This window comes from Mauremys reevesii, linkage group 3, assembly GCF_016161935.1.
Source record: "Mauremys reevesii isolate NIE-2019 linkage group 3, ASM1616193v1, whole genome shotgun sequence".
Taxonomy (NCBI): domain Eukaryota; kingdom Metazoa; phylum Chordata; order Testudines; family Geoemydidae; genus Mauremys; species Mauremys reevesii.
In genome coordinates, this window is record NC_052625.1 from 71,724,274 (window position 1) to 71,749,536 (window position 25,263).

The 25,263-nt window shown below is 43.9% G+C and overlaps 1 protein-coding gene across 1 annotated transcript; it reads right to left on the minus strand.

Moving 5' to 3' along the window:
* Window positions 1-2,210: 2,210 nt before the first annotated feature.
* On the minus strand, window positions 2,211-24,709 carry DESI2 (desumoylating isopeptidase 2). Its single transcript, XM_039531984.1, has 5 exons — window positions 24,318-24,709; window positions 8,369-8,441; window positions 7,141-7,234; window positions 6,089-6,230; window positions 2,211-3,993 (listed from the first exon to the last, which is right to left on the minus strand). The coding sequence occupies exons 1-5, from the start codon at window positions 24,354-24,356 to the stop codon at window positions 3,763-3,765; spliced, it is 579 nt and encodes a 192-aa protein (XP_039387918.1). The 5' UTR covers window positions 24,357-24,709; the 3' UTR covers window positions 2,211-3,762.
* Window positions 24,710-25,263: the final 554 nt, after the last annotated feature.

A 25,263-nucleotide genomic window follows, 5' to 3' on the forward strand; every position in this document is an offset into this window, starting at 1 on the left:
ACCCATTGAGTAAAATACTCTTCTCCTGCAAGTTGTCAGAAAGTGATGAGCTAATACAGCAGTACTGATAAGACAAAATATCAACCAAAAATATTTGGAAAATGGTAAGAATACTATAAACAGTAATTTTTATAAAAGTATTTTTAATAAACTGAAGACTAAGTTTAACATGATAGACAGCTTCTTGACATGTCAAGGTAACAAAAGTCAAATCTCTGAATATTTTATACAAATACTATGAATTACAGTAAACTTGAATTCAAGTTTACAAAAATCTGAAGATTCAACAACTTGTAACCACCTTCCAAGAGTGAAATTTTTCACATATCAACTGTGATTAGAGTTGCACTGCAAGTTTTAAAGAAAACCAACTGCATTTTTATCAAATCATTTTGAAGTTATTGTTGTGCACTGACAGTACATTGGATATTTTTGGCTCACTGAACAAAAATGGCATCTTAAATAAAAGTGATTTTTTGTAATTAAAGATACAGCATGTATCAAAAGTACTATCTTACAGAAAAATTAAAAAAAAAACAAAAAACAGAAAGTAAACAGCTTAGAACCCTGATACGATGAATTATTTTTCTACCCGTTTTATGATGGAAAGACTCCAGGTGTCCAGCATTCTCACAGCCTTTTGGAGTGTTCTATTCCTAGTACACAGTGTGATCATTAGTTGACTAAAAGTGTAATTCCCTGCTTGACAGTAATGCTGGTGAAAGGTAACTTGCACTATTGCTAACAAATGAGAGCAACCATTGGCAGGGTGGTTTTTTAGGCATCAAGTGGAGACTGAGTTTAGAGCACATGACCATCACTTTAAGATGCAATACGGAATAGACTTCAGGGTTCAGATGTCAATTTTTTTCCCCCACAGGATTTAACAAGTGAATGGATGGCTTGAAATAAACAGTCAAACATACGACGGTATCTTCATCTGTACAACTACCAATAACGAGCATATTTTTGTAACAAACTTTCCAACCAGTCTGCTTTATAAAAAATATTAAGTTTTACTTCAATAAAAACTGTGCTGTGTATCTGTACTTTGTTTCTTGCATTGTACATGCTGCAGTTGTCACTTTATGAAAGTATAGAGATTTGTGGCAGCGCTCTGGGTGTATTAGAAGCCTAAAAATCTGATGTTGGTACATAAAATTTAGGTAGCAATGAAAATCAGTTGTATTTCTTTCAAAAAACAGAAAAAACCTATAATACATGCTTGATCTGAAAAAAAAACAAAACCAACCAATGGCCTCAACCCTGAGCTGAAAACAAGAACCTGCCTTGCCAAGAGATAGCACATTACCACCTCAGCTCTAGATTTGAGGCAGAAACCACCAATTTCCTACTGTCTTAGCTGTATGTAGTGCTTTATTTACTTCAATTATCCTTAATTGACTAGAGACCACCCTATTCACTTTCACTAGAGAAAGTAAGACTGACCTCAATTCAGAATTAAACATGAAAATAAATCAACATGGAAAGTCAACTTTTATGTCTTTTGAAGTCTAAATAATCATACTCTGACTAGTCACCAAAGGAAATTGCTGTCACAGTAGATTTGTCAGTTGCCTCGAACAACGACTTGTTACTGAGAGAGAGAGTAAAATATGTAACAAAAAACTACTTTTAAATGAGATTATGGTACCTCATGTTTTCTCTAGAAATAGCTTATGTGATTTCTATAGATTGATTTGTTCAGAACTGAACACAATTTTTTACAAGCTATTTTATCTGGCCTCTCTTTTGATGGTATTAACACACAATTACCTCAAACAGGAAGCCAATATAAATTAAAGTTTGCAAACTTTTTCCATAAGGCCCAATCTAACTCCTGCTGAAGCCAGTAGCAGCAATTCCACTGCCATCAACAGGAACTGGACTGGGTCCTCCTGGAAGTTATAAATAGAATGATGTAGCCTAATCTGCACTTTTGAAAGGTTAAGTGGTACTACTTGCCTAAGGTTTATATTTGTAACCTAAAAGTATGGTTCCGTCCCCGCACCTGCAGGTTCAGCTATTAACAAAAACCAAGTCAGCATTTTCGTTTAGCTTATTGAAACAAGTCCTTACTCTAACATAACAGTTACATTTAGCAAATCTAGTGACGCCTGGGGGAGGGGAGGAAGAACCATAAAAGTTGTTTAGTAATGCAGATCTCGGTGTGAAGCAATCCGTTTATAAATGGTGTTCAGTTTTGGGGGTTTTTTTTTGCTGTTCGCTGAAAGTTCCTTAAGGCAGCAAAATCTAATAAAAAACCAAGTCTCACTCCCATCTTTTGCTACTGTATTTCTATATACAATGTAGAACCTCACTGATTTATACTAATGACTGGGGGAAACCACTGCAAGTTTCTAATTAACTTTCAAGATGCAGTAAGTGAATAAAAAGAATAAGGCATTCCATAATGTATTCCGATCACTAATTATAATTTAGCTTTAATTATAATCCATGAGCTACCAGCAAGAGTCTGTCATTTTCTAAAATAATTAAGTATTAAATCTGCCAATTTGAGACGTGAGTAATAACACATGCAGATTAGTGGAGCTCCGCTGTGTGTATATATGTAGGTGTATGTAATCTTCAAGTTTCTTATCTTCTATGCATATGACCAGAAAGTTAATGCCACAGATGGAGCTAATGAATAAAATCAACTTCTCCCTATCACTTGTGTATGGACATATGAGAATCTAGCAGGGAATAATTCATATTTTGTTTTCATGAGTTAAGAATGGTTACAGAACTGAAATGAAGCAATCATGAGTAGGGGAAGTATGGCCATTCCCATCCCATCCGCATGCTATGTATTACACTGCCCAATGTTACATGAAGCATACAAACCAATTCAAATACTAATGTTCTTAATCCTATTGTTCCACATTTTAAATTAAATAAACCAGTGTGAACCGATGTGTGACAGTTTGAACTGGTGGTACTCAAAATGATTCTACATCTCTACCCTAGCAGAATTTAAAATGAGGAGGAATATGGGACAACTTTTAAAAATAAGAAATGTAATTACTGTATGATTGAAATATGATGCTATGGATCAGATGTGTAAACACAATGCCGATTGTAATTACATATAAACTCTCCCCTCATATGTGCAAAACTCCACACTTTAGTTAATGTGGAGGTCATACTTCTAGTAACAGTTTGTTACACACTAAACCAATCTCCCCACATCCTAGAATCTACCCTCTTATATCAACCACTCTAAGTGTACAGTACCCTGTTCACATATACAGTACTTAGCCATTTCTGCTCTATAGATCTCTGGCAACTGTCAGAAGTGGAGGAAGTTTACCTGCCTAATTCATGAAGACACTGGGCAAAATTTATCACTGGTGTGACTCCACTGCCCTTTTGAGTTACACAAGGAATAAACTGAGCTCAGAGTTTCTCTTCTTTCATGGTGGCAGGAGTCCTACAGGACTTGTAAACAGCAGTACACAATACTGTAAACAAATAACTTCAGTTCTGTTTTATACAAGATCTGTTATATAAATCCAAGTTCACAGAACAGGTGAAAGTGAAAAGAGTGGCTTCACACAAATATCTTTCCCTTTCGCCCAGTGATTCTTTTCACTACATTTATAATCCTGAGCTGAAATAACTGGTCTTGGGGGTGGAGAGAGCCATTTTTCATACAAAAGAATTGTTCAAAAGTCAGCTCTCTAATTTTGAGTAATGAAGCCAATTGCTGGAGATATTAAACTGAAGTGTTTAGAACTATTTATTACTTTGGAGAGAGATTTATAGTTTGGTGTGGCGCCCAGTTCTAGATCCCGATGCAGAGTTTGACAGGGAAGCTGCTGCAGCATCCTCTGCTTCCTCCAGCTCATCCTGTAGTTCCTGGCTGACACTAGATTGAAGGGCTGCAGGAGTAAGCCATTCCTTCGGTAGGCAGCTCTGGAGAAATGGTATACAAGAGCTGAAATAGGCGAGGCGATTCACCCAACGTGGAATCTCTTTCCCACATAGAATCTAAAAAGAAAGAGGGGATTAGTGTTTGCCTTATAGTTAGATCACTAACAGACTAAAGTAGACAGATCGCTGTATAGAAAAATGAACTCCAAGTCCCAACTACGGCATCCTAAAGGCTTATATCAAAAACGTCAATGAGTCAGTCTCACACACACCCACCCACCACCCTCCGAAGAAAGTGGTCTTGGTAGGAAGATCAAGAAGAACATTCCTGTGGATGCTGTAGACGCCCATGTCACTTCAAAAGTCAGCTCTTAAATGAGAAGCATTAGTCTGTCTAATCTGGCAAAAATACCCAGCCTTTTCAGAAATCTCATACAAAAAGCACGGGAATGATATCAGAGTTTAGTGTAAGTTTTATATCTGTAGAGAATTCCTCAGAAGTAAGGCAGAAGATTAAGAAAAAGCATACTGTTCATATAGATTTTTCTATAAAACTAAAAGAAATTAAAGCCACCAATGAAAGTCACAAAAGAAAGCTCTCAAGAGACAGAAAACATCAAAGCTATATTTGTATACTTAACCTTAACTCTGCCCAGCTGCATATATTCATTATGATGGTTTTCAGTGACATGATCATACAGGACCATTGTCTCATTCAGTGAATAAGCTAAATACTGCCCAGTAAATTATTCATATGTGCAATGTTTAAGTTTATCAAACAGAAGACAAGAGCTGCACACCACACTGTCAGATGTTATTTTCCTTATGAAGGTTCAGTAAAAATAAGCATTTTTAATATAAAGTTAACTATACTAAATTTTTATCCTCACTATATAATGGGAGGAGCGCTGTCTCAGTGACACCACACTGTCCAATTTTGGTTTCACTTACTCCAGTGCAAATTTGGAATAAGTTAATTGCTATCAGGAGTTCTACCTTGATTTTCATCATTATAACTGAACAGCATTAGTCTTAATTAATTAGTCCTGCTTTTCATTACATACCTCTGTCTTATTAACTGTACAGCACAAATTTTGTGATCATGTAATTGAAGACTATGGATGAAATCCTTGTCCCACTGAAGTCAATGGCAAAACACCTATTGACTTCACGGAGGCCAGGATTGTACTCCATACATGCACAAGCAGACATAGTTAAGACTGCATGTACACTCATAACTGACATTTGACACTTCCCAGTTGCATTTTGTAACTGGAACACTTTTACTGTAGATTTTATTAAGTTTCCTTTTTAAAAAAGTAATAAATTCCATGAGGGTTTATATAGGAAACTATTCCTCTTTTTGGGGTGCTTTGATCAGCAGTAAAATAATTAAGCATTGAAATGCAAGCCTCAGTAGGACGTAGCACAGAAAACTAAGGGATTGAAACAAGTAATTCTGAGGTAAGATTCCATGAACCTTACCTCATGGTTAACTCTGTTAACTCTGATCCTTTATCTCTGTTCAGTGAAAATCAGGAGCATCTCCACTGAAGTAAGTGGATTTATACTCACATAGCACCTGTTTAGGGTGAGGGGAGGATCTGGTTCATAGAGGATAAAAGTGGATTTTCTGACCTATAAGCGGCTGAGGCGACAGCATTAGATTTAAGGTGATTTTGTGGAACTTCAAATATTTTATTTCATTTCTAATATGAAACACACATCACCACATTTCTGATAAGCTTGATGTATTTTCAAACGTAACAGTTGCATGTTTGAGGATTTGCTGTCGCAATTCACTTAAGAGTCATCCATCCTATTTTCAGCAATGACCTCAAGACTCCTAAGCCATTTCAAACTTATACCAACACCCATGAGGGGTGAAAACATTATCTAAAGTTGTATCTGACTTGGGAATGTAGTTTCTTTGGGGGCAGTGACTGGGTCTTGTTTTCATAATGAGAGAAGAACATTGGTAGCATTCAAATAAAGTTAATTTACTGAGCTCTGTTGGCACTAAAGTCTTGGATTTTGGACATAAGCATAATCATTATGCCTGAAATAAGGGAGATATTTACCTAAAAACGTTAGAAAAATAAAATGGCAAACAAAGGCATGCACAATCTACATGACAGGAAGAAAATACTGATGCTGTCCAACCATTCAGAAAGCAGTTTTGCAGAAAGGTATAAAGCCCATATTTGTTTACCTCTGATAAAGCTGAAGAAAAATGATTACAGTTTTTGTGCATTAAGTGATAGGCATTTCCTTTAAATTCTTTTCCAAGCTCTTCTACAATTTTTTCTATGTCATCTTCCATGAAGTCAGTACTGCCTAGAACTACAGCTTCTCTAAAAACAAGAAGAGATAATAGGGTGACAATGCTTCCAAACTTAACACACAAGACAAACTACTATTCTCCCACTGCTCTGTGGGTGATGTGGTAGTACACCTAAGTTGTGTGTGGTTACCTTTCTATTCCCTTTTACTTTCTCCCTCCCATGCCCCACTCTTAACGTCCTCCATACAGAAGGTCTCCCCTTCTCCAACAGAAGTCCTCTCATTATAATCTTTGAGAATCGGCTCTTTTTTTTTTTTTGGAGAGGAGACAATTTCTGTTTCCCAGATCTTTTAAAAGGCAGCTAGCACATAGCAGGTGAGCAGTAGATGAGAGCCAGCTGCTGGAGGTAGTGTCAAGGAAACATTAACAGTACTGTGGGAATAGAGATGAGAGGTAGGAAGCCTCTCAATGTTTCAGATTCCAAGGCCAGAAAGGACCACTGATCATCTCATCTGACCTCCTGTTAACACAGGCCATATAGCTTCCCCAAAATAAGTCAGAGCGTATCTTTTAGAAAAGCATTCAAACTTGATTTAAAAGTGAGTGATGAAGAAACTACAACGACAGTTGTCATGAAATCCTTTTCCTTTGAATAAGGTGTTGCCATCTTATATTTACTACATAAGTACAATATTTAACAACAATAAGTTTATACAATGGGTATTTTGAGAGGATGAAAGAATACTTAATTTTGAACAATAGGGGTGCACAAGTACGAGATTCTTTGCTTAAGAGTGTAACAACAACATTTTCAATGCCTCGCAACTCCCCCCCCCCAACATCCTTTCATGACCCGCTTGCAGAGAAATTCTATCTGTCCTGGGTGATCAGATTAGACTGTGACAAAAGTTCAGGAATTAATGCAATAAAGCAAAGTTTTAGTCTTCACACTTTTTACTAAAATAAAATACCTTCCTTACTTAAATTTAAATGTTTCTCCTAGTTCAGCAGCATTTCCCGGGGAAATTTCAAATATTCCAGAAAAAGGATAAGGATGACCACCATAAGCAAATTCTGAAAGAGAATTCAGCAAATTTAATACAGCCCGCACAAATAAAATAAATAAATAAATAAATCAGATGTGTAGCTCAGATTACAGTTAGCATTACTGTACCAAGGCTGGTGTATGAATCTCTTGATTTATGGATTTAAATTCTTTACTTTAATATTACTACATTATCTTTCTTTTCTTCTAGTTTAAAGAAAAGGAAATTTAAAGTACACAGATCTAAAGTCTGTGTTTCACATCTGTTGGCATAAACACCAGAGTTAAAAGGAATAGATCACATAGCACACTAAGTGAAACTCCATTATCTTTCACAAGAAAACTTCCTTCTGTCTCTGCAGAATAAAGAAAATGCTATACAGTACACACAACACAAGAGACTTTACATTACGCTCTTTACCTCATGCTCCCCTCCTCTCCCCCAAACTCACACCACACCCTTATCTTATAAAAGCAGCAAAGAATCCTATGGCACGTTATAGACTAACAGACGTTTTGGAGCATGAGCTTTCGTGGGTGAATGCAAGTTGCATCTGACGAAGTGGGTATTCACCCACGAAAGCTCATGCTCCAAAACGTCTGTTAGTCTATAACGTGCCATAGGATTCTTTGCTGCTTTTACAGATCCAGACTAACATGGCTACCCCTCTGATCCTTATCTTATGGTTAACCATGATCAGATGACATTTTTAAAGAAGTGCTTTGTCTACAAGAGATGAGAGTCCTGTTTAAAAAACCATATTAGTTAACACTTTTAAAAATACAATCTATTGGCCTAGTCTATTCATGGCCTATTACACTGAAGAATTATCATCTTATTCAGGAAGGAAATACATGATAGGACTGTATTAACATTAATCACAATTAAGAGCTCTAAACCCAAATTAAATGCCACTATAACTAGTTTGCTCAGATATGCTTATTTTTAACAGTTGCACAGCTACATGGAAGCATGTGAATGGATAGCCAGACGACTGGTGTTCAAGGTTTGTTGCAGGGAGAGAACAAAAATATGAAACAAGCTATGGGAACCAGACAATACTTCTGCCCCATTGGTGGCATACATGAAAGATGGTTTGGGGTATAGATAAAGTGTTTATCTAGAACGAAGAGTAAATTTAAAGTTTCCTGAATGTACATACCTCTGCCATATACCTCTATTCCTGAATGGAATACTCCAATTCCAAGGGAGGAAGTGTATTCGTTCATCCAATACTAAAAAAGAAAAAAGTTCAAATGAGTTTCCAGTACAAATAATTTATATTTGGGCACAAAATTGATCTGAATTATCTGTCCTGAATACCAAAGCACAAGAGCTGAATGTTCAGTGAAACTATGTAATCATTCTTTGGAAAGTCAACTACAGAACACACTATTAAAATTCACAGCCATGGATTGACTAATTCCATTAAGTTCTACTCTAAAAAATGACATTTGTGAGCAATCAAAATCTCAAGATCTAAATTGTTTCTCTTGCCACTGTGTTGCACATAGATTAAACCTCTCAGATGGAATGTGCTAGAAGCAGGTAAAGTTTTTATACAAATTGGCATGTATTAGCATGGTCATGATTTTCAATTTCTTGTTAAGGAAAAGCAGAAGTAGGATTGTGCTGGTTTCTACAGTCAAGACAAACTGGTCTCAATTGTTATTTATAGTGATATCTGCACTTTTTTTGGGCTCAGGGCAAGATAAAATTAACATAAACAGCACTTCTGGCCACAAGTAAGCTGAAATGTTGCACTCCCCAAAAGCCACAGCAGTAAGCAACCATATTTGTGCACAAGTAATTTTTTTTTAAAATGGTCAACCCTGTAAAATTTGCTATGAGATCTGAGTCAAGCAGGTCCAAGTATCAATAGCAAAAGAAGATTTTGCAAACTCAGTTCAGTTAACATTTCTGGTAATGTCCAGGCCAAAACAGAATTCATCTCATTCTCTCATAGCCGGACTCTACATGGGTAACAGGAATAAAAACTAATGAAAAACCGTAGCAAAATAAAACCGACATGATCAAACAAGCAGCTCTAGCGTTCAAGAGGGTGACTTTACAGTTATTTTTTGCGATGCAACTGTAGACTGTGGTTTAAATTGCAGACATAACGAAAACCATCACACAGAACGACTTTCATCCATATTCTAGTACAAGACAGCAGCAGACAAAAATAGGATCAGATTGCAAGGCTTCAACACCACCCTCTGCAAAACAGGTAGGCAGTATGACCTCGTTACGGCCGCATCCTAGATGCCTGACAGACATCCTATTCAATTGTGCAGACTTAACGTATTTATAAAGTTTAAGGTACTATAGGTGGAGTGTTTTGAACAACAATTATTGAGCAATCCTAATTGCACAATTGTGAGCAGTTTTACAAAAACTGCACAAAGCACATTGGTAATTCAATTACTCTACCTCCAGTCTTACTGAAATTCTTATATTTCCATTATATACTTCCAGTAAGAGAATTAGTTTTCCCCAGAAATAGTAATTATGTATAATTACTACTTATCTGTACCTGCCATTGAAAGCAGGGTCACATTTTCTGCCTGAACAAGATTCCTTTCAACTCCCACAAAGAAGAGTAAATGAGATGTGGGGGATTGCAAAATACTGTAAAGCTGTTGGCAGCCTGTGTTAAATAATTTGTATACAATCCTTTCAAAGTACCTAAAATATGGGGTGAAAAATGGACAAAGACTGGTCAGAGTGTCCTTGTAAGTTCTAAAATCCCAAAACAATCCAATACAATTCCTCACCTCCATTATGAGCCTGATTCATTTTCACATTCAGTGAAGTGTATTTGGTCACAGTAAAAATATAATTGTTGTAAAAAAGGAATATTGTATTCTAAAACACCTAAGCTGATTTACATCAACTTAGCAGGGGTTAAAAGTCAATATTTTTGTACCAACAGCTCTATTAAAGAATACTTTTACTAGATGCACATTAGTTGAAGTTGCCATTGGGATAAGGGAAAAATTATAGACATTACATCACAAAACAATGCTATAGTTACATTTCTGTAGCTACTTTCTAAAAAGTTTCCATCAATACTAGAACTGTAAATTTTTTTATTCTCTAAACTGGCAGAGAGAGAGAGAGAAATGACACACACAAAAAACAACAAAAACAAAAAAAAAACTTTACTTTTTTTTCATTACAATTGCAGAAAAGGTTAAGATTATTTCCTGAGGCATTCTGTTTAAAAAATTTAGAAAAACTGTGCAAAATTTTTTAAAATTCTTTTTTTTGTCAAATAATAAATGGAGGCTCGAGCATGGCATTGGGGAACACAGGCCTCTGGCTGCTCCCCCCAGGACATGGCGGTGAGGCTGCACCCAACCCTGACACAGGGCAAGGACTATGACTGCCCCAGACACCCCAGGACCCTGCCCCTCCATGCCAGGGTGTGCAGGTGTGGGTGGGCTCAGGGGGGATCGGGGTGGGGGGGGGGGGGAACTGGATGGACAGGGGGTTGGGGGGGGGGGGTGCAAAAAATAATGGGGGGGGGGCGGGGGGGGTGGGTGGTGGCTGGGGGGGGGGGGGGGGGGGGGAGGAGGAGAGGGGGCTGGGGTGCGGGGGGGTGGGGGTGGTGGGGGGGGGGGGGGGGGGTGGGGGGGGGGGGGGGGGGGAGGATATGGCTCAGTGGGGTGGTGGTGTGCTGTGTGGGTGTGTGTGGTGGGTGTGGGGGTGTGGAGTGGGAGGTGATGCAGTGGTGGGGAGCGGGGGGGATGGGGGGAGGATCCAGGGGTGGTGGTGGTGTGGGTGGGGTGGTGCATCAGGGGAGGGAGGGGGAGGGGGGAGGGGAGGGAGGGGGGAGAGGAGGATGAGGAGAGGAGGAGGAGATGCTTGGGGGGGGGCATGGGGGGGAGGGGCTGCTGGAGAGGACCTCCCTCTGAGGAGTGAGGAGTGATGAGTGCAGGAAGCAGGGGGAAGAGTTTGCAGAATTTCCTGCAGTTGAGGGAGGAGGGGGGGGGGGGGGGTGGGCCACAGGGGAGGAGCCAGGGAGGAGGGGAGGAGGGAAGGGCCCAGCAGCCAGGCCAGGCAGCCCAGCAGCTAACAGCCCACAGCCAGGGTCTTCCCCAGTCAGCTCCCCCCCCCCCCCCCCCCCCTGACCCCCTGACTGCTGCTGCTGCTGCATACTGCTGGGGGGAAGGGTCACATGACCACCATGGTCCTTTGCTTTCCCATCAGAGCAATTTTTTTTCCAAGCAAATCTGAAGAAATGGGAAGGAGGACAAAAATTTGTAGTGGTGCAGATTCCCCTGTATTAACAGATACTATATGTTTTTAGTCTTATACTTTTGGGCCTTTTTTGTTTTTTTCTTTTTATTTTTTTTTTTCTTTTTTTTTTTTTTTAACTAAGGGAGTTTTGCAGCAGCAGCCCTGCAGGAGTGCATCCACTGGCTTACATTGAGATTTTTGATTTTGATATTGCCATTTTGCCTGCAGCAGCAGCACACATGTGCCCATATCCTTCCATAGGCTTCCTTATGCCCCCTAGCCTATGCCTACTTCCCTTCCACAAAACTTTTTCTGAGAAAAAAAAAACCAAAGAGAACCAAAGAGGAGGATAGACAGATGAGGACACAGAAGAACAAGAAGGACACAACAGAGACACAGACCTCTCACCTCTCCTTTAACCTTGGAGCTTCCTTTCAAGTAGCATCAGGCTTGGTGCTTGGGGGAGGTGGGAAAAAAAGGAGTCACAGAAGGGGAGAAAAAAGAATACCACAGAACTTATCTCATGTTGCTTACTGACACACACACATTCACACAGATCACACACACACTATAGCTCTTTCTGAATAGAAAAGGCTAATGCTCTCTTAACATCTGCTATCTGGAAAGCAGAAATATCCTTAGAATTTAAAGCTTTAGAAAAGAAAAACTTAAAAAAGTTTTAAAAGAAAAAAGAAAAAAAAATAGGTAAAAGAGAGAAAATGACATGAAATGAAATCATGAAAATCTGGATGTCATCTCCTGGGAAGTCTGGAACCCCCATCCTCTCTCCCCAACCCTTTCCCAAGATCCCATTTTGAGTCACCCTTTTTTCAGCAGAAGGCTGTTTCATGTAGGTGGGAGAGTGGTGGCAGTTTCTTTCTTCAGGTGATTGGATGATCATGGGTGAAAGCTCTCTTAATGGGGGGTGGGGCTCTGCAGAAAAGATCAATGAACCTGATTCTGAAAAGCACTCTGAGAGAAATGATGAATTGAGATGAGAGTGAGATTGAAGCTATAAATGAATTTTGAAGGAACTCAAAAAGTTTTAACCTAACCAAGGAGAAAACAAAAATCCAAACATCTTGAATATCAATCTTATAAATGATCTGATGTAGAGATCATTGTTCAATCAGAGAAACCATAAGTGAGACTCCTTCTATTGTTTTAAGTGAAAGTCGGTAAGTGTATTAAACATCTGATTCTTCTGCTGAACATTTTGTTCTTTCTCTATTCAAGACCTTTTCTTGTCTTGAGGCTTCTGAGCAAACATGCTTGTAGTTTGATGACAGCAGAAGACTGGACATCTGACATCTGTCAACCTGCATTCTGAGACAGTCAAAGATTGAAGTCAGCAGATTTGATGAAATAGTTTGATTTGTGTCTTGGAACTACTTGATGTCTTAAAATTGAATACAAATGGTTTGGCATTATTTTGTTGGTGATTTGGATTTTTAGGAAGATTTAGGAGGAGGAGTTGATGGATGGAATGAGTCTCTTTTATGCACATGTAATGAGGATCTCAGAACAGAATTGAGAGACTGGAATTTCTGCGATTGAATTCTACTAGACTCAATTCTGAAGCCCCAAAGAAAGAGACTTATTAAGAGAGAGTTTAGGAACTCCCAACTTTTTGAGTAGACTTAGAGAGATGTTAATAGAACTGTTTGTTTAGATCTAATGTCATCTGGTTTGTTGTATAAGATGGAAGTTAAGTGGTTGATGACTATCTGCTTTGGTGCTCTAAATGCCAAAGCTGAAACAAACCAGACACACACAAACACACAAAAAAAAACACCACACACACAAAAACAAACAACACACCACACTCTGCCCTGATGGCTGATAGAATGCATGCAAATTGTGCTGTCTGTCAATGCTTGAACAGAAAGTTTTTACAGTAAGAGAAAGTTGAGAAGGAAAATGTGAAGACCTTGTCTTAACTCCATTAGATGGATGGCTCAAATTTGACAATTGCAAGAAAAATGCTTGACTGTGTGCATGGACCACGATGAGACTCCTCATCAGTGGGAAGCATCTGATGTTAACATGACTATAGTGGGATTCTGGTTGAATAGAACTCTTGCACAAACCTTAGAAGGATTTTTCCACCAGACACACCTGACACACCCAACTTGTGACACACACTTTTTTATGTGAACACACACACACACATACCTGCACACACACAGACCACACAGACTCTAAATCCTAATAAACCAATCTCCTAGAATAGGAAGGGACCAAGGATCTAGAACCCTGACTGCTCACACACTAGCAGGACCAAGTACTGATTTTTGCCTCAGATCCTTAAGTGGCCCCCTCAAGGATTGAACTCACAACCCTGGGTTTACCAGGCCAATGCTCAAACCACTGAGCTATCCCTCCCCCCACGTGTCCCAGCAATTGAAGACATGTCCTTGCTGGAACTTGAGGATTGAGCTAAGCTCTGCCCGTTATTGAACCAAGAAACACTCCTATGAGGAGTATTTGCAGTGTAGGGGGTCAAGACTGATTTCTTGAGATTTGTAGATCTACACTGAGAAATACTGAAGTTGTGGTTTGACCTGCTAACCACACCTCCTGATGAGACCAACCTTTGCGGAGCCAATCGTCAAGGTAGAACAGACTCATTCCTAGATGACACAGGTACGCATCTACAATTGTTATGAGTTGAGAACACCCTTGGTGCAGAAGACAGGCTAAAGCAGTGGTCCCCAACCTTTTTGTGGCCAGTAGCACATTCATGTTTTCAGAAGAGCGTGGCGGGCGCCAACAATTTTTCAAGGCTTATTTTGTATTTGTACATTAAATATATGAATCCAGAGAGAGAAGAGAGAAGCTGGAGAGACGCCGCAAGGACAGAGAACACCGGCGCCCGCAGCCCCAGAGTTCTGTCCCCAGCAGGGGCGGGGCCCCAGCTTCTCCCCCCTGCTGGGCACTAGGCGGGCCCTGCGCCTGCCGGGGCAGGGCCGGCTCTAGATTTTTTGGCACCCTGAGTAAAAAATTTTTTGCCTGCCCCCCCCACCCCAGCCCTGGGCTCTCTCCCCCCCCCCTCACCCCAATCAGTGCCCCGCTCAGAACCGGGCTCTGCCTCTCCCCACCCCTGGCGCTGTGGGGGCCCGGGGCAAGCAGCGTGGGGCTGAGGCAGGGGAGGTGCGTGGCGGGCTGGGTCTAGGGGCAGAAGAGGGCAGCTCCCTGGCAGCTCGGGCTGCCCAGCCACTCGCCCCATCAGGGCGCGAGCCGGGATCCATGCCCCCTGCCCAACCCAGTAGCGCCCTGCACAGCCCACTCAGGCAAGCAAACGCCACGCCGCTCTGGGGAGACTCGGAGCAGCAGCAGGACCCCTCCTCCCTCCCGGGCCCTGCTTCCCTCCCTACCCGGCTCCTCACACACTCCAGGAGCTCCTCTTGCTGCCGCAGCCCAGGCTTGGCTCCAGGGCATGATGCTCTGGCTCTCCAGTGGCAGGGCTCGGGCCAGGGCCAGCTCCTGGCTTTTTGCCGCCCCAAGCAGCCCCGGAGTTCTGTCCCTGGCAGGCACAGGGCCGCGGCTTCTCTCCGGCTTAAGCCGCAGCCCCGCGCCTGTTGGGGATACAGAACACTGGTGCCTGCAGCCCCAGAGAAGCCGGAGAGAAGACGCAGCCCCGCGCCTGCCAGGGACAGAGAATGCCGGCGCCTGCAGCCCCGGAGTTCTCTGTCCCCGGCAGGCACGGGACCACAGCTTCTCTCCCCTGCTGGCCACTAGGCAGGTGCATATAAATGCCCTGGCGGGTGCCATGGCACCCACGGGCACCGCATTGGGGACCACTGGGCTAAAGGATAGGACCTGCTTGATTGTGATCAAGTATATAATCATTTCAGCTGCTAGGGATACCTTCCTGAAGTTTAGATGTCTGACATGCTTGTTCAATTGGCCTCCAACCTTTTGTTTATCTTGGGTATCAGAAAGTGTGCTGAATAGAGCCCTTTTCCTTTGTGATGAAGCAGAAGGGTTCTGTGGTTCCTAGACTTAAGAGCAATGAGATCTCTTGCATCAGCAAATGATTGTGAGGGGGTCTCTGAAGAGGGATGGGGAAATGGGGGAGGGGCAGGATGGAGGGAAACTGGATAATACAACCTGATAATAGCTTCCAATACTCATTTGTCCAATGTTATAGCCTCCTATGCTCAATGGAATAGAGAGAGGTGGTGCTCAAATTGTGGACAAAGGGGTAGCGTCATGCAGCTGAGAAACTGGTTATTGGGTGGACTCTGAGTATCAGAATTGGCATGTGGATGATGTTGATGGCTGGGATGACACAGTTGAGGTAGCTGCAGACTATTTTTTTTTTTTTTAATAAAATAAAATCTCCCTCTCTGAGCCAGTGGTTCCAGCAGTCTACAGAAGGCAGGAAATTGAGCAGGATGTGATCTTTGCACTCTGACCTGATACATTTTCTCTAAAGATCTATGTGTTACCCTAAAAAACTCTAGGGTATGTAGCGGGGTGCTTACCCACTCCTGCCTTGTGGGGCTTCAAACAACCCAGGAGAGGGCTGTGGCTGGGGCAAGAAGCCTGGGTTGATGGGGGAAAGTAGGCTCAGCTGGGGCCATGCCCCAATCAGGCCCAGTTGGCCCCTATAAGAGGCTGTGAGCCAGAAGCCCACTAAGTTTCCCTCTGCTTGGAGAGGGAAAAGGGCCTGGCTGCAGGGACCTAAGCAAGATACCTAGATTGGGAAGAGCTGGGAGCTCCGGCCTGGAAAGCCCCAGGCTGCAGGCCTGATTATAGGCCAAATAGGTGCAGGGTTACAATGGGGCAGCCCCATGGGTAGGCAGAGGCAGCAGGTCTGAACCCCTTTCCTGTGGTGAGTGGCTTATACTGCAGTCTGCCCCAGTGAACAGGAGCTAGATGGAGACTGGGCAGTAGCCAAGACTAAGGCAAAGGGGGAATAGTGGGTAGGGGTTCCTCGGGGAGATAGAGACCCAGAACTGTGGGGGTACTGCCAGGGGGCAGCACCCAGTTAAAGGGGCACCAGGGTCCTGGAAGGGACATGGGGGCCAGCAGTGGTGGTGAGACACTGGCTTGAAGAGGGTGCTCCAGAGGCTGGATGCTAATTCCCAAGGACAACCAGCAGGAGGCGCCACCAGGTGAGTCTGCCCATGCTTACAGTATGAAGAAAGTCATCTGCAAAAAGCTTGTGGCCCTCAAAAGGTAAATCTTCCATGATCAATTGTACTCCACATGGAACACCTGACAACTGAAGCCAGGAAGATCATCTCATTACTAGGAATTGACCTTCACTTATGGTGCTAAACTGTTCTTAGTGTTCCTGTTGCACAAGGTCAATAAAACCATTAAACTTCTCATAATTCAGGTAGTCTTATTTTGACATCAGCACCTGGCAATTAGCTATCCTGAACTTTAATATTGCTGAAGAGTAGCTTTTACAACCAGAAAGGTCCAGATATTTCTGGAACTCAAAAAGCCACCCCATATATTGAGAATGTTCTTTGCCCCTTTCATTGACTGCATCCACATGAAGAGAATTTGGTGCTGGATGAGAAAACAAAAATTTAGAATGCCTGACTGGGATGTAGTATTGTTTATTGGTCCGTTTGCATGTAGGGTGGGGCTGTCACCGGAGTTTGCCAGATGGCTCAAGGAGGGCTTCATTAATTGGCTCCATTCTGAAGGGCTCCACTCAGAAACAGAAACGTGCAATATGTCCAGGAGCTTTTGATGGGATTCCTAGACTTCCTCTAGGGGAATCTGCAGAATGTCAGCAATCATCAAGTCCTGTAATTACTGAAAGTCATCAGCTACTGATTGTGGTGGTGGCGGCATTACTGCCTTGTCAGGTGAGGATAAAGGTATATGTGTAAGGGGGGGTGGGGGTAAATCTTCTTGCCTCTTGCTCTTCAAAGGTCAACTCTGTTGACTCAGAATGGAGGGGAGAGATGGATGGTACCAGAGAAATGTGTCCCTTCTGGGACTGAATAGGGGCCCCTCAAAATTACTGGTGGTACATTGCCCATTAATCCTAGTAAGGCCAATGAGGAGGACCATGAGGCATGGTGCGGAATATCCAATGTTGGTTATCCCAAGCGTTGACAAGCAGAATACCAGACCCTTGCCTTTCTTCTTTGTGCACTGTGAAACAACATCTCCTGGAATAAACTGGAGAGCCTTGAATGGAAAGTTCTGAGTCTGAATGCTCCTCCACCTATTGTACAACCCCTCCTTGTGGATAGTAGAAATTGGGGAAGAGGTAAGTCTTGCAAAAACATGAGCAGTCACTGACCCAGCAGATGTCAGTACCAAGAGGTATCCAGAGGTTGCAAGGAGGGGAGACTCAGGCTCATTCAGTACCATCAGGTCTTTTGGATACCAAAACTCCTGTGGTGCCAGGAACACAACAGAAGTTGGTACAGGCACCGATGATGTTCTTGATATCACTGTCCGAGGCACTGGCAGCGGTAGCTAGGGGGATTGTGGATTCCATTGAAGCTGTTCCCTTGGTAATAGTTGTGTTTGGTACCAAACTCTTTACTTCTGAGGTCTGGGACTCACTTTGGGTACCATGAAGCAGTCTAAGACTTCAACTATGTGGAGCCTCACTAGCACACTGCTTGTGGCTGGAAGTCTCCAGTGACTGAATCTTCTTTGAGGAGGAACTTTCTGTTCTGCTCCTCTTATCATCCTCAATCTTTGAGTGGGAACCTCGGTACCACTGGCATGGTTATCTGTACCCCTCTCATGGAGAGCATCGGAGACCAGGACCTCAATGCTTTCTTCACCGGTGAACGTCTTGGTAACCATGATGTTGACGGGGAACTGACAGAAGAGAAGGGTCTCTGTACCCAGGTCAGAAGTTGGTCTTAAGGCTTGCTCCCTCATTAAGAGCCTGTTCTTTATTTCACTGTCCTTACAGGGTCTTCCCTTAAGAGAAGTGCAGATCTTGCACTTGCTGGGGACAGGAGAGTGCAGTGGGGCAGCTTCCCCACTCTGGTGTGGAAGGGGTTTAGAGCAAGCCAGAGAGGCTGCGCAGAGCCCCAGCCAATCCTGGAAGGGCTTATTGGAAGCCAAATCAAGTGGAGGCTTGAAAGTCACCAATCAGGGCCAGGCTGGGCCCTATAAGGCGGCTGCAGGGCAGAGAGGAGCTGAGTCTCTCCCTGGAGGGCAAAGGAAGTAAAACTGGCTCTTAGAGAAGCACCTAAGACAGAGCAGTGCTGGGCAGGGTCAGCGGAGGCTGGGAGAGCTCTAGGCTGATGACTGCCAGACTAGAACTCTGACACAAAGGGGTAGAGAAGGTGCTAGAGCTACAGGGAAGTAAGCAGTAGAGGAGAGTTGGAGGAGGGCAGTAAGTGGCTGCCACTAGAGGGTCCCTGGGTCAGGGCCCAGAATAGCAGGCAGGCCTGGACACTTCTTCCGCCCTCCCCCGCCCCCCAAATAAATAAAGCTCACCAGTGATGAGAGTGGCTAAACCAGACTGCAGTTTGCCCTTGGAGGAAGGGGCTAGACCGAGGACTGCAGTGAGCCACTAAGGCAAGGGATAGAACCAGAAGCTGCCGGTCCACTGGGGCGGGGGAGGGGAGAGGGGGGAGGAAGAGCCAGCAGAGCAGGCACAGCCGGAGGGCAGTGCCCAGAAAAGGATGCTGCGGTTCGGGAGTGATGTGGGTCCGACTGTGAGGACGGTGGAGACCAAGAGAGTAACAGTGGGTGAGACACCCCTAGTGAAGGTGCGCTGGTGTGGTGAATCTGCCCCATTACAGAAAGATTTCCCAAACAACATTTACACTAGGAATGCCTGTCACTGACAGGGATGTAGTCTCAACAAGAGAGGCATCTTTTAAACTCCAGGGAGCCCAGCATCTTAGACAGAAGAAAAATTTGTTTGGAGACACACACACATGGGGGAAAAAAAACACGAGAGAGAATTCTTTTCCTAAAAAGAAACAGGGACAACCATTCCAATAACTATAAAAGGTACTAAACCTACTACAAATAAAGAACTAATTATTCATATAAAGAGCACACAGGCACACATTAAACTCCATCTCTGACTGAAGGCTGCTAAGTATGAACTGAGGGTGATTCGTCCACGCAGCCCTATTTAGCCTCGATAAGGGGAATAAGGATATACAGGACATGAGCATGCTGAACAGGCACTACCAAAAATATCCGATCAAAGGCACAAGGTGGAGCACCTACAGAGACACTACTTGAAGAAGAGGAGGGAGGTTTTTTTAAAAGCACAGATGTGAGCTCAGCACTTATTTATTGTGCTCTACCTAAATTACTTCAAAAATCAGTTTCCACTCACATACAAAAGCTACACTGCCTTTGGTTTTATCTAGGCAGGGATAAAGTTCTCTTTGATCACTGGGTCAGGACCAGTACATGGAAAAAACATTTGTATTTGTCCAATAAAAAGTTCCTAGGCTCAGCAAGTTTGACATTCAGACCTAAAAATTACCTGTCATTCCAATTATCTTGCTTTTTCCTCCACTTCACTGACATGGAATTTAGCAGCACTAGAATTGGAGATTAATGCTTGATACTATTTGAAAGCCGGAATTACAAGCTTTCAGAAAACATGTTCCAAAGCCTAGCTCTAGTGATTTGAGTTAACTACTAAGATCATGTTGGAATTGAAGTGGACCGGGGGGGTGGGGGAGAACAAAAGTTAATCCAAAGGATGGGTAAATATTATGATATAGTATCTTGCAACCTGCTAAATCAAGGAAGTATCTAATTTTAAAAGGTATATTTGCCCCTCTGTGTATCAGTGTCTTTTGGTAATAGTCCAAGAATTAATTCAGCAAGTACCAGTCAAACAGTCCATCCTGCACAGCAAATGCTAATACAAGATTACAGTAAAAGTCAACTAGGCCTAAGGATTGGATACTTATTCCATTAATGGACCCACAATATTGTTTGCTATTCTGTATTGCACAATGGAGAACACTGGTCACTGAAATACTTAAATATGCTAAGGTATATTGGGCTAGCACTGGTTTGAGAATATTCTGTATTTTTCATGAATGTTTTAGTGAATGTGTATGCACCTGTAAGAGTGCAACATTTCCCAATTTACATCAGACTAGCTTAAAAATAGCAGGAAAGTAATTTTCCGTGTGATGTCCCTTTATCAAGGAAAGGAATATTGGGCCAAAAGGTTCTGTGGTAGCTAGGAGGGGAACAAGTGTATAAAGGAGAATTAGGAAAATGGGATAACTGATGAAGTGCATGTGCCTCATCCCACTTGGAGAAGAAACTGAGGAGGGAGGCAGACATCCAGCCTCCCCCACCCCCAAACGATGCTATGGGAATACCAACTTGTGACAAACGAATGAGGGGCTTTATGCCAGGAACCACAGGAGAAACCAAGCTCTGACCAGATAACTGACAGTGCCTAATTATAGAAATGAACTGTGAGGGATGAACAGCAGCAGTCTGAAGAACTCACCCCATGAATGAAGGAAAACTCAGATTCTAAGGTCAGAAGGGACCATCATGATCATCTACTCTGACCTCCTGCACATCGCAGGCCACAGAATCTCACCTACCCTCTCCTGTAATAGACTTCTAACCTCTGGCTGTGGTACTGAAGTGCTGCTGATGGAGACAGCTGTAACAAGTATATGCTTGGGACAATAGTTATACCACCCTGGGCTAGGACATAAAGTGGTGTCAGTAAGCGCCCCAGGGAAGCAAACAGATGAGGGGAGAGAAGGAGGACAGCGAGGCTTCTGCCAGAGGGTCCCTGGGCCGGGACCCAGAGTAGAGGGCGGGCCTGGGTCCTCCCCTTTCCCCCTTGCAGTACACCCAGCCATTGGCCGTAGGGAGCGGTCATTATACTATGCCAGATCCCTGACAAGAGGGATTGGACTCAAAGGGTGTGGTTGGACATGGTGGCTGGGGTGCAGGACTGCTGATCACCAACCCCCGGAAGGGGGTGCGGATGGACTGAGGGGCACTACGGGAGGGCAGTGGCCTCAAAGAGGACGCCGCCGAGCAGGGAGCAACGTGGGTCCAGAGACGCCAACAGAGGGCGAGAGGACAGATGGGACACCACCAGGAGGGGGTGCTCCACTGGACAGAGCTAATTCCCAGAGTCACCAGCAGGAGGCACCAGGTGATGAGTCCCCACCCCGTCACAGGACCGTTCATCCATAGAGCAAACAAACCAACCACAAGTGCACTTTAAACCAATACAGCAGTTAGTGTTAGGGAAAAGCCTATCCAAAATATATTTTCTAGCTAGTTTTATTTAACCACGCCTGCTATTCCACTATAAAAGATTACAGGATAATGCAGAGATTCTCAAGCTGTGGTCTGTGGCAAGCTGGCTGGTGCTGGTTCTCATGTCTAGCTGAAAACTGCCTTAAATCCAGATAAAACACACTTTGTTTTCTCAATTATTTATCCACGTCTCCTGGTTCTTATACCACTTGATTCCACAGCATTTGAGTACCTTCCAGTAAAACATTAAGCAATTTAGCAATTGCTGTAGATGTCAAATGGAAATTACAGAATTCCAAAAGGAAGGGGAGAGTTGTCTCCATGGGGCTGCAAAGGGGATGGAAGTGGTTCATAAATCATGCTCTCTTAAGTTATGGTCACACCATGAAACAGTTTGGGAACTCCTGGTCTAAAGAAATAAATGGGTATGATACTGAAAGAGTATTATGCACTTCTGATCCTTCAAAAATAGCAAAAAAAAAAAAGTCATCTTGCGTATTATGGCAGATTGAAAAGGAATGCTCGATTTAGCTTTCAAAAACAGTAGAGTAAAGAAACAACTTACTGCCCCTAAGTTAGAAAAGACAGCTTTGCAGGTGAATTTATTCTCTTAGTACTTTGTTAAACTTTTAATGAATAGCTACTTAGTGAAGTACAGTAGCTCCATCATCATGCAGTCTAAGAAAAATAAGGAAATATACAAAAGAATTTAAAAATAATACTAAATTTTGGTACAAATAATCCAGGAAATTCAGAACTGGTGAGTCTACAAGAACCAGAACCAACTGCTCACCAATTCAGCATCCGTTTTAAGAGAGAAGAAACCTCACAGAATAATCATCCTCTCTCTAAATCAGGGGTCGGCAACCTTTCAGAAGTGGTGTGCCAAGTCTTCATTCATTCACTCTGATTTAAGGTTTCGCGTGACAGTAATACATTTTAACGTTCTTAGAAGGTCTCTTTCTATAAGTCTATAATATATAACTAAACTATTGTTGTATGTAAAATAAGTAAGGTTTTTAAAATGTTTAAGCAGCTTCATTTAAAATTAAATAAAATGCAGAGCCCCCCGGACCAGTGGCCAGGACCCAAGCACTGTGAGTGCCACTGAAAATCAGCTTGCGTGCCACCTTCGGCACACATGCCATAGGTTGCCTACCCCTGCTCTAAATAAAGAAATCAAAAGAGATGCAGGGCAAAAGGACGAACCAAAGTCAGACAGCTTCAGAGGTTTAAGTCACCCTAAAAGTTAGAACATTAAGCCTTATCTAGTCCAATGATCCCAAATGCATACCTCAGAAGATGTGGCAACTGACTCTTTACCAGGCCAATCTTTATTTGAGAAAGACAGGCTTACTCTCCTGGGTAAAACAAAACAAGAACATCCAGCGTACTAAGAGCTCCCACAAATAAATATCAAGTATCAGAGGGGTAGTCGTGTTAGTCTGTATCCACAAAAAACAGTGAGACACCTTAAGACTAACAGATTTATTTGGGCATAAGCTTTCGTGGGTAAAAAAACAATTCTTCAGATGCTGTTGTTAGTTCAGATGTTCGTTGTTTTCCCAAATATCAAGACTACTTTCTGTGGATCAGCAGCAACAAAACTGCGGTTTTCTCCTGGTTAGAGCCCCATATAAAGGAATTTAAACTTGATGCAAGCTTTCAACTAACTGAAAGCTCAGCTTTCACTCTAAGGGTTTATCTACACTACCCGCTGGATCGACAGGCAGCGATCAATCCAAGGATCACGTATAGATGTGATAAAATCGACCACTGAGCGCTCTCCTGTCGACTCCAGTACTCCACCAGAACAAAGAGCACAAGCGGAGTTGACGGGAGAGCGCTCAGTGGTCGACTTACTGCAGTGAAGACACCACGGTAAGTAGATCTAAGTATGTCAACTTAAGCTACACTATTCACGTAGCTGAAGCTGCATATCTTAGATCGACCCCGCGTGGTAGTATGGACAAGCCTTCAGAAAGCTTCCACTGTCCCTCATTATGTCGAGCTCGTCTGAGGTTTAGTCAAAAGTTCTCTCTCACCCTATCCAGAACTAGACTCAGAGACTCAACATTTCATCAGGTTTCAAAGCCACATAATTATAGAGTACAGATTTGTTTGCTTTGCTCTGAAGTCGTTCCTACTTTTCAATTTCCGTCTTTGATCATTTTTGTCCCCCCCCTTCATTTTAATCATTTCCCCTCGTTTGTTCTTTTGGTAAGTTTGGTAAGTCTAAATCCCAAATTAATACTATGTTCTTCGCTACATCACTAGAAGGGCAAAGTTTTACGTCAGATATGACCACAAGTCGTCCTTGTTACTGCTAACAGATGGTGTCCTCTCTCCTAAGGCTCCTGCATTCAGCCGACAGCGAAGCCTATCGCCCTCCGCCCGACTCTCCCACCTGTTGATGCCCCGGCGAGCCCCTCCTTCCCCGCACAGTTAAGCCCCCAACACACCAGCGAGGCCCCAGCGCCCTGCTAGCGGGGACGCACCCTCCGCCCGGCCGGGCTAACGCGGCGACCCGACCGCCGAGCGGCGCTGCTCCAGCCCCGCTGCGCTCGCTGGGAGCCGAGTCCCGGGGACACGAGCAGCGGGATCCCGGGGCTGGGGGCGCCACTGGCCGGCCGGCCCGCACTCACCATGTCGTACACGTTGAGGATCACCAGCTGGTTCGCCATCCTCCCGCCGCCGCGCCGCGCCGCGCCCCGCGCTGGGGCCTGTCAGGCCGGCGGCCGCGGGGCGCCCGGAGCTTGGGCGGGCGGGACCCCCGGGGGGCGCCTCCTCCGCGTCCTGCCTGTTGCTGCAGGCACCATGGAGCCGCTGCCGCGGGGGGACGGGGCCTCGCCCCCGGAGAGACGCTCGCCCCGCGGCAGGCAGAGGGGGGAAGCCGGGCTGCGGCCGGGGCGGGGCTCAGCTACGGCACCGCCTCCCGCTCGGGCCCCACCCCGGCGTCTTAGGCAGGGGCAGGGCGGGGATCCGCCCCCGCGCGGCCTGGGCGTCCTCCAGCGGGGACAAAATGGAGCCGCTCGAGCCCAGCCTCAGCCTCAGCCGAGCCTAGAGGCCACGTCCCGGCATGCAGCGCGGCGGGGAGACTACAACTCCCAGCATGCCACGCAGCGCGCGCGGGGCCCCGCTGGGGTTCGAACCCCGCCCCGGCCGCTGCCCAGAGGCGAGGCCGTTGGGGGGTCCCAGCACGAAGTGCAAATATAGCTGAGCTGCAGTGAGCAGGGGCTGCTAGCCACAGGTTTATTTTAAGTTGTGTAGGGCAGTGCCAAATACAGCTAGATTCCCACGTCATCCCTCCCCTAATACATTTACAAAATAAAGTTTTCTGTGCATTCTTGAATCATAATCCCTAGGTACTAGCCTGACTACCCTGCACAATAAACTATGCAACTTGCTATTAGAAATACTGGTTTGTGTTTTCAATACTTTAAAACTATGTTAAAATTCATTAATATAGCCTGTAAACTAAGCACTGAAGCTCCAATCTTTAAAGCTGCTTTGCACAGGCAGATCCCTGCACTCATGAGGAAGGGTGTGAAGTATTGGTGCCTTGCCCACATCCCAGTTACCTACAAAACA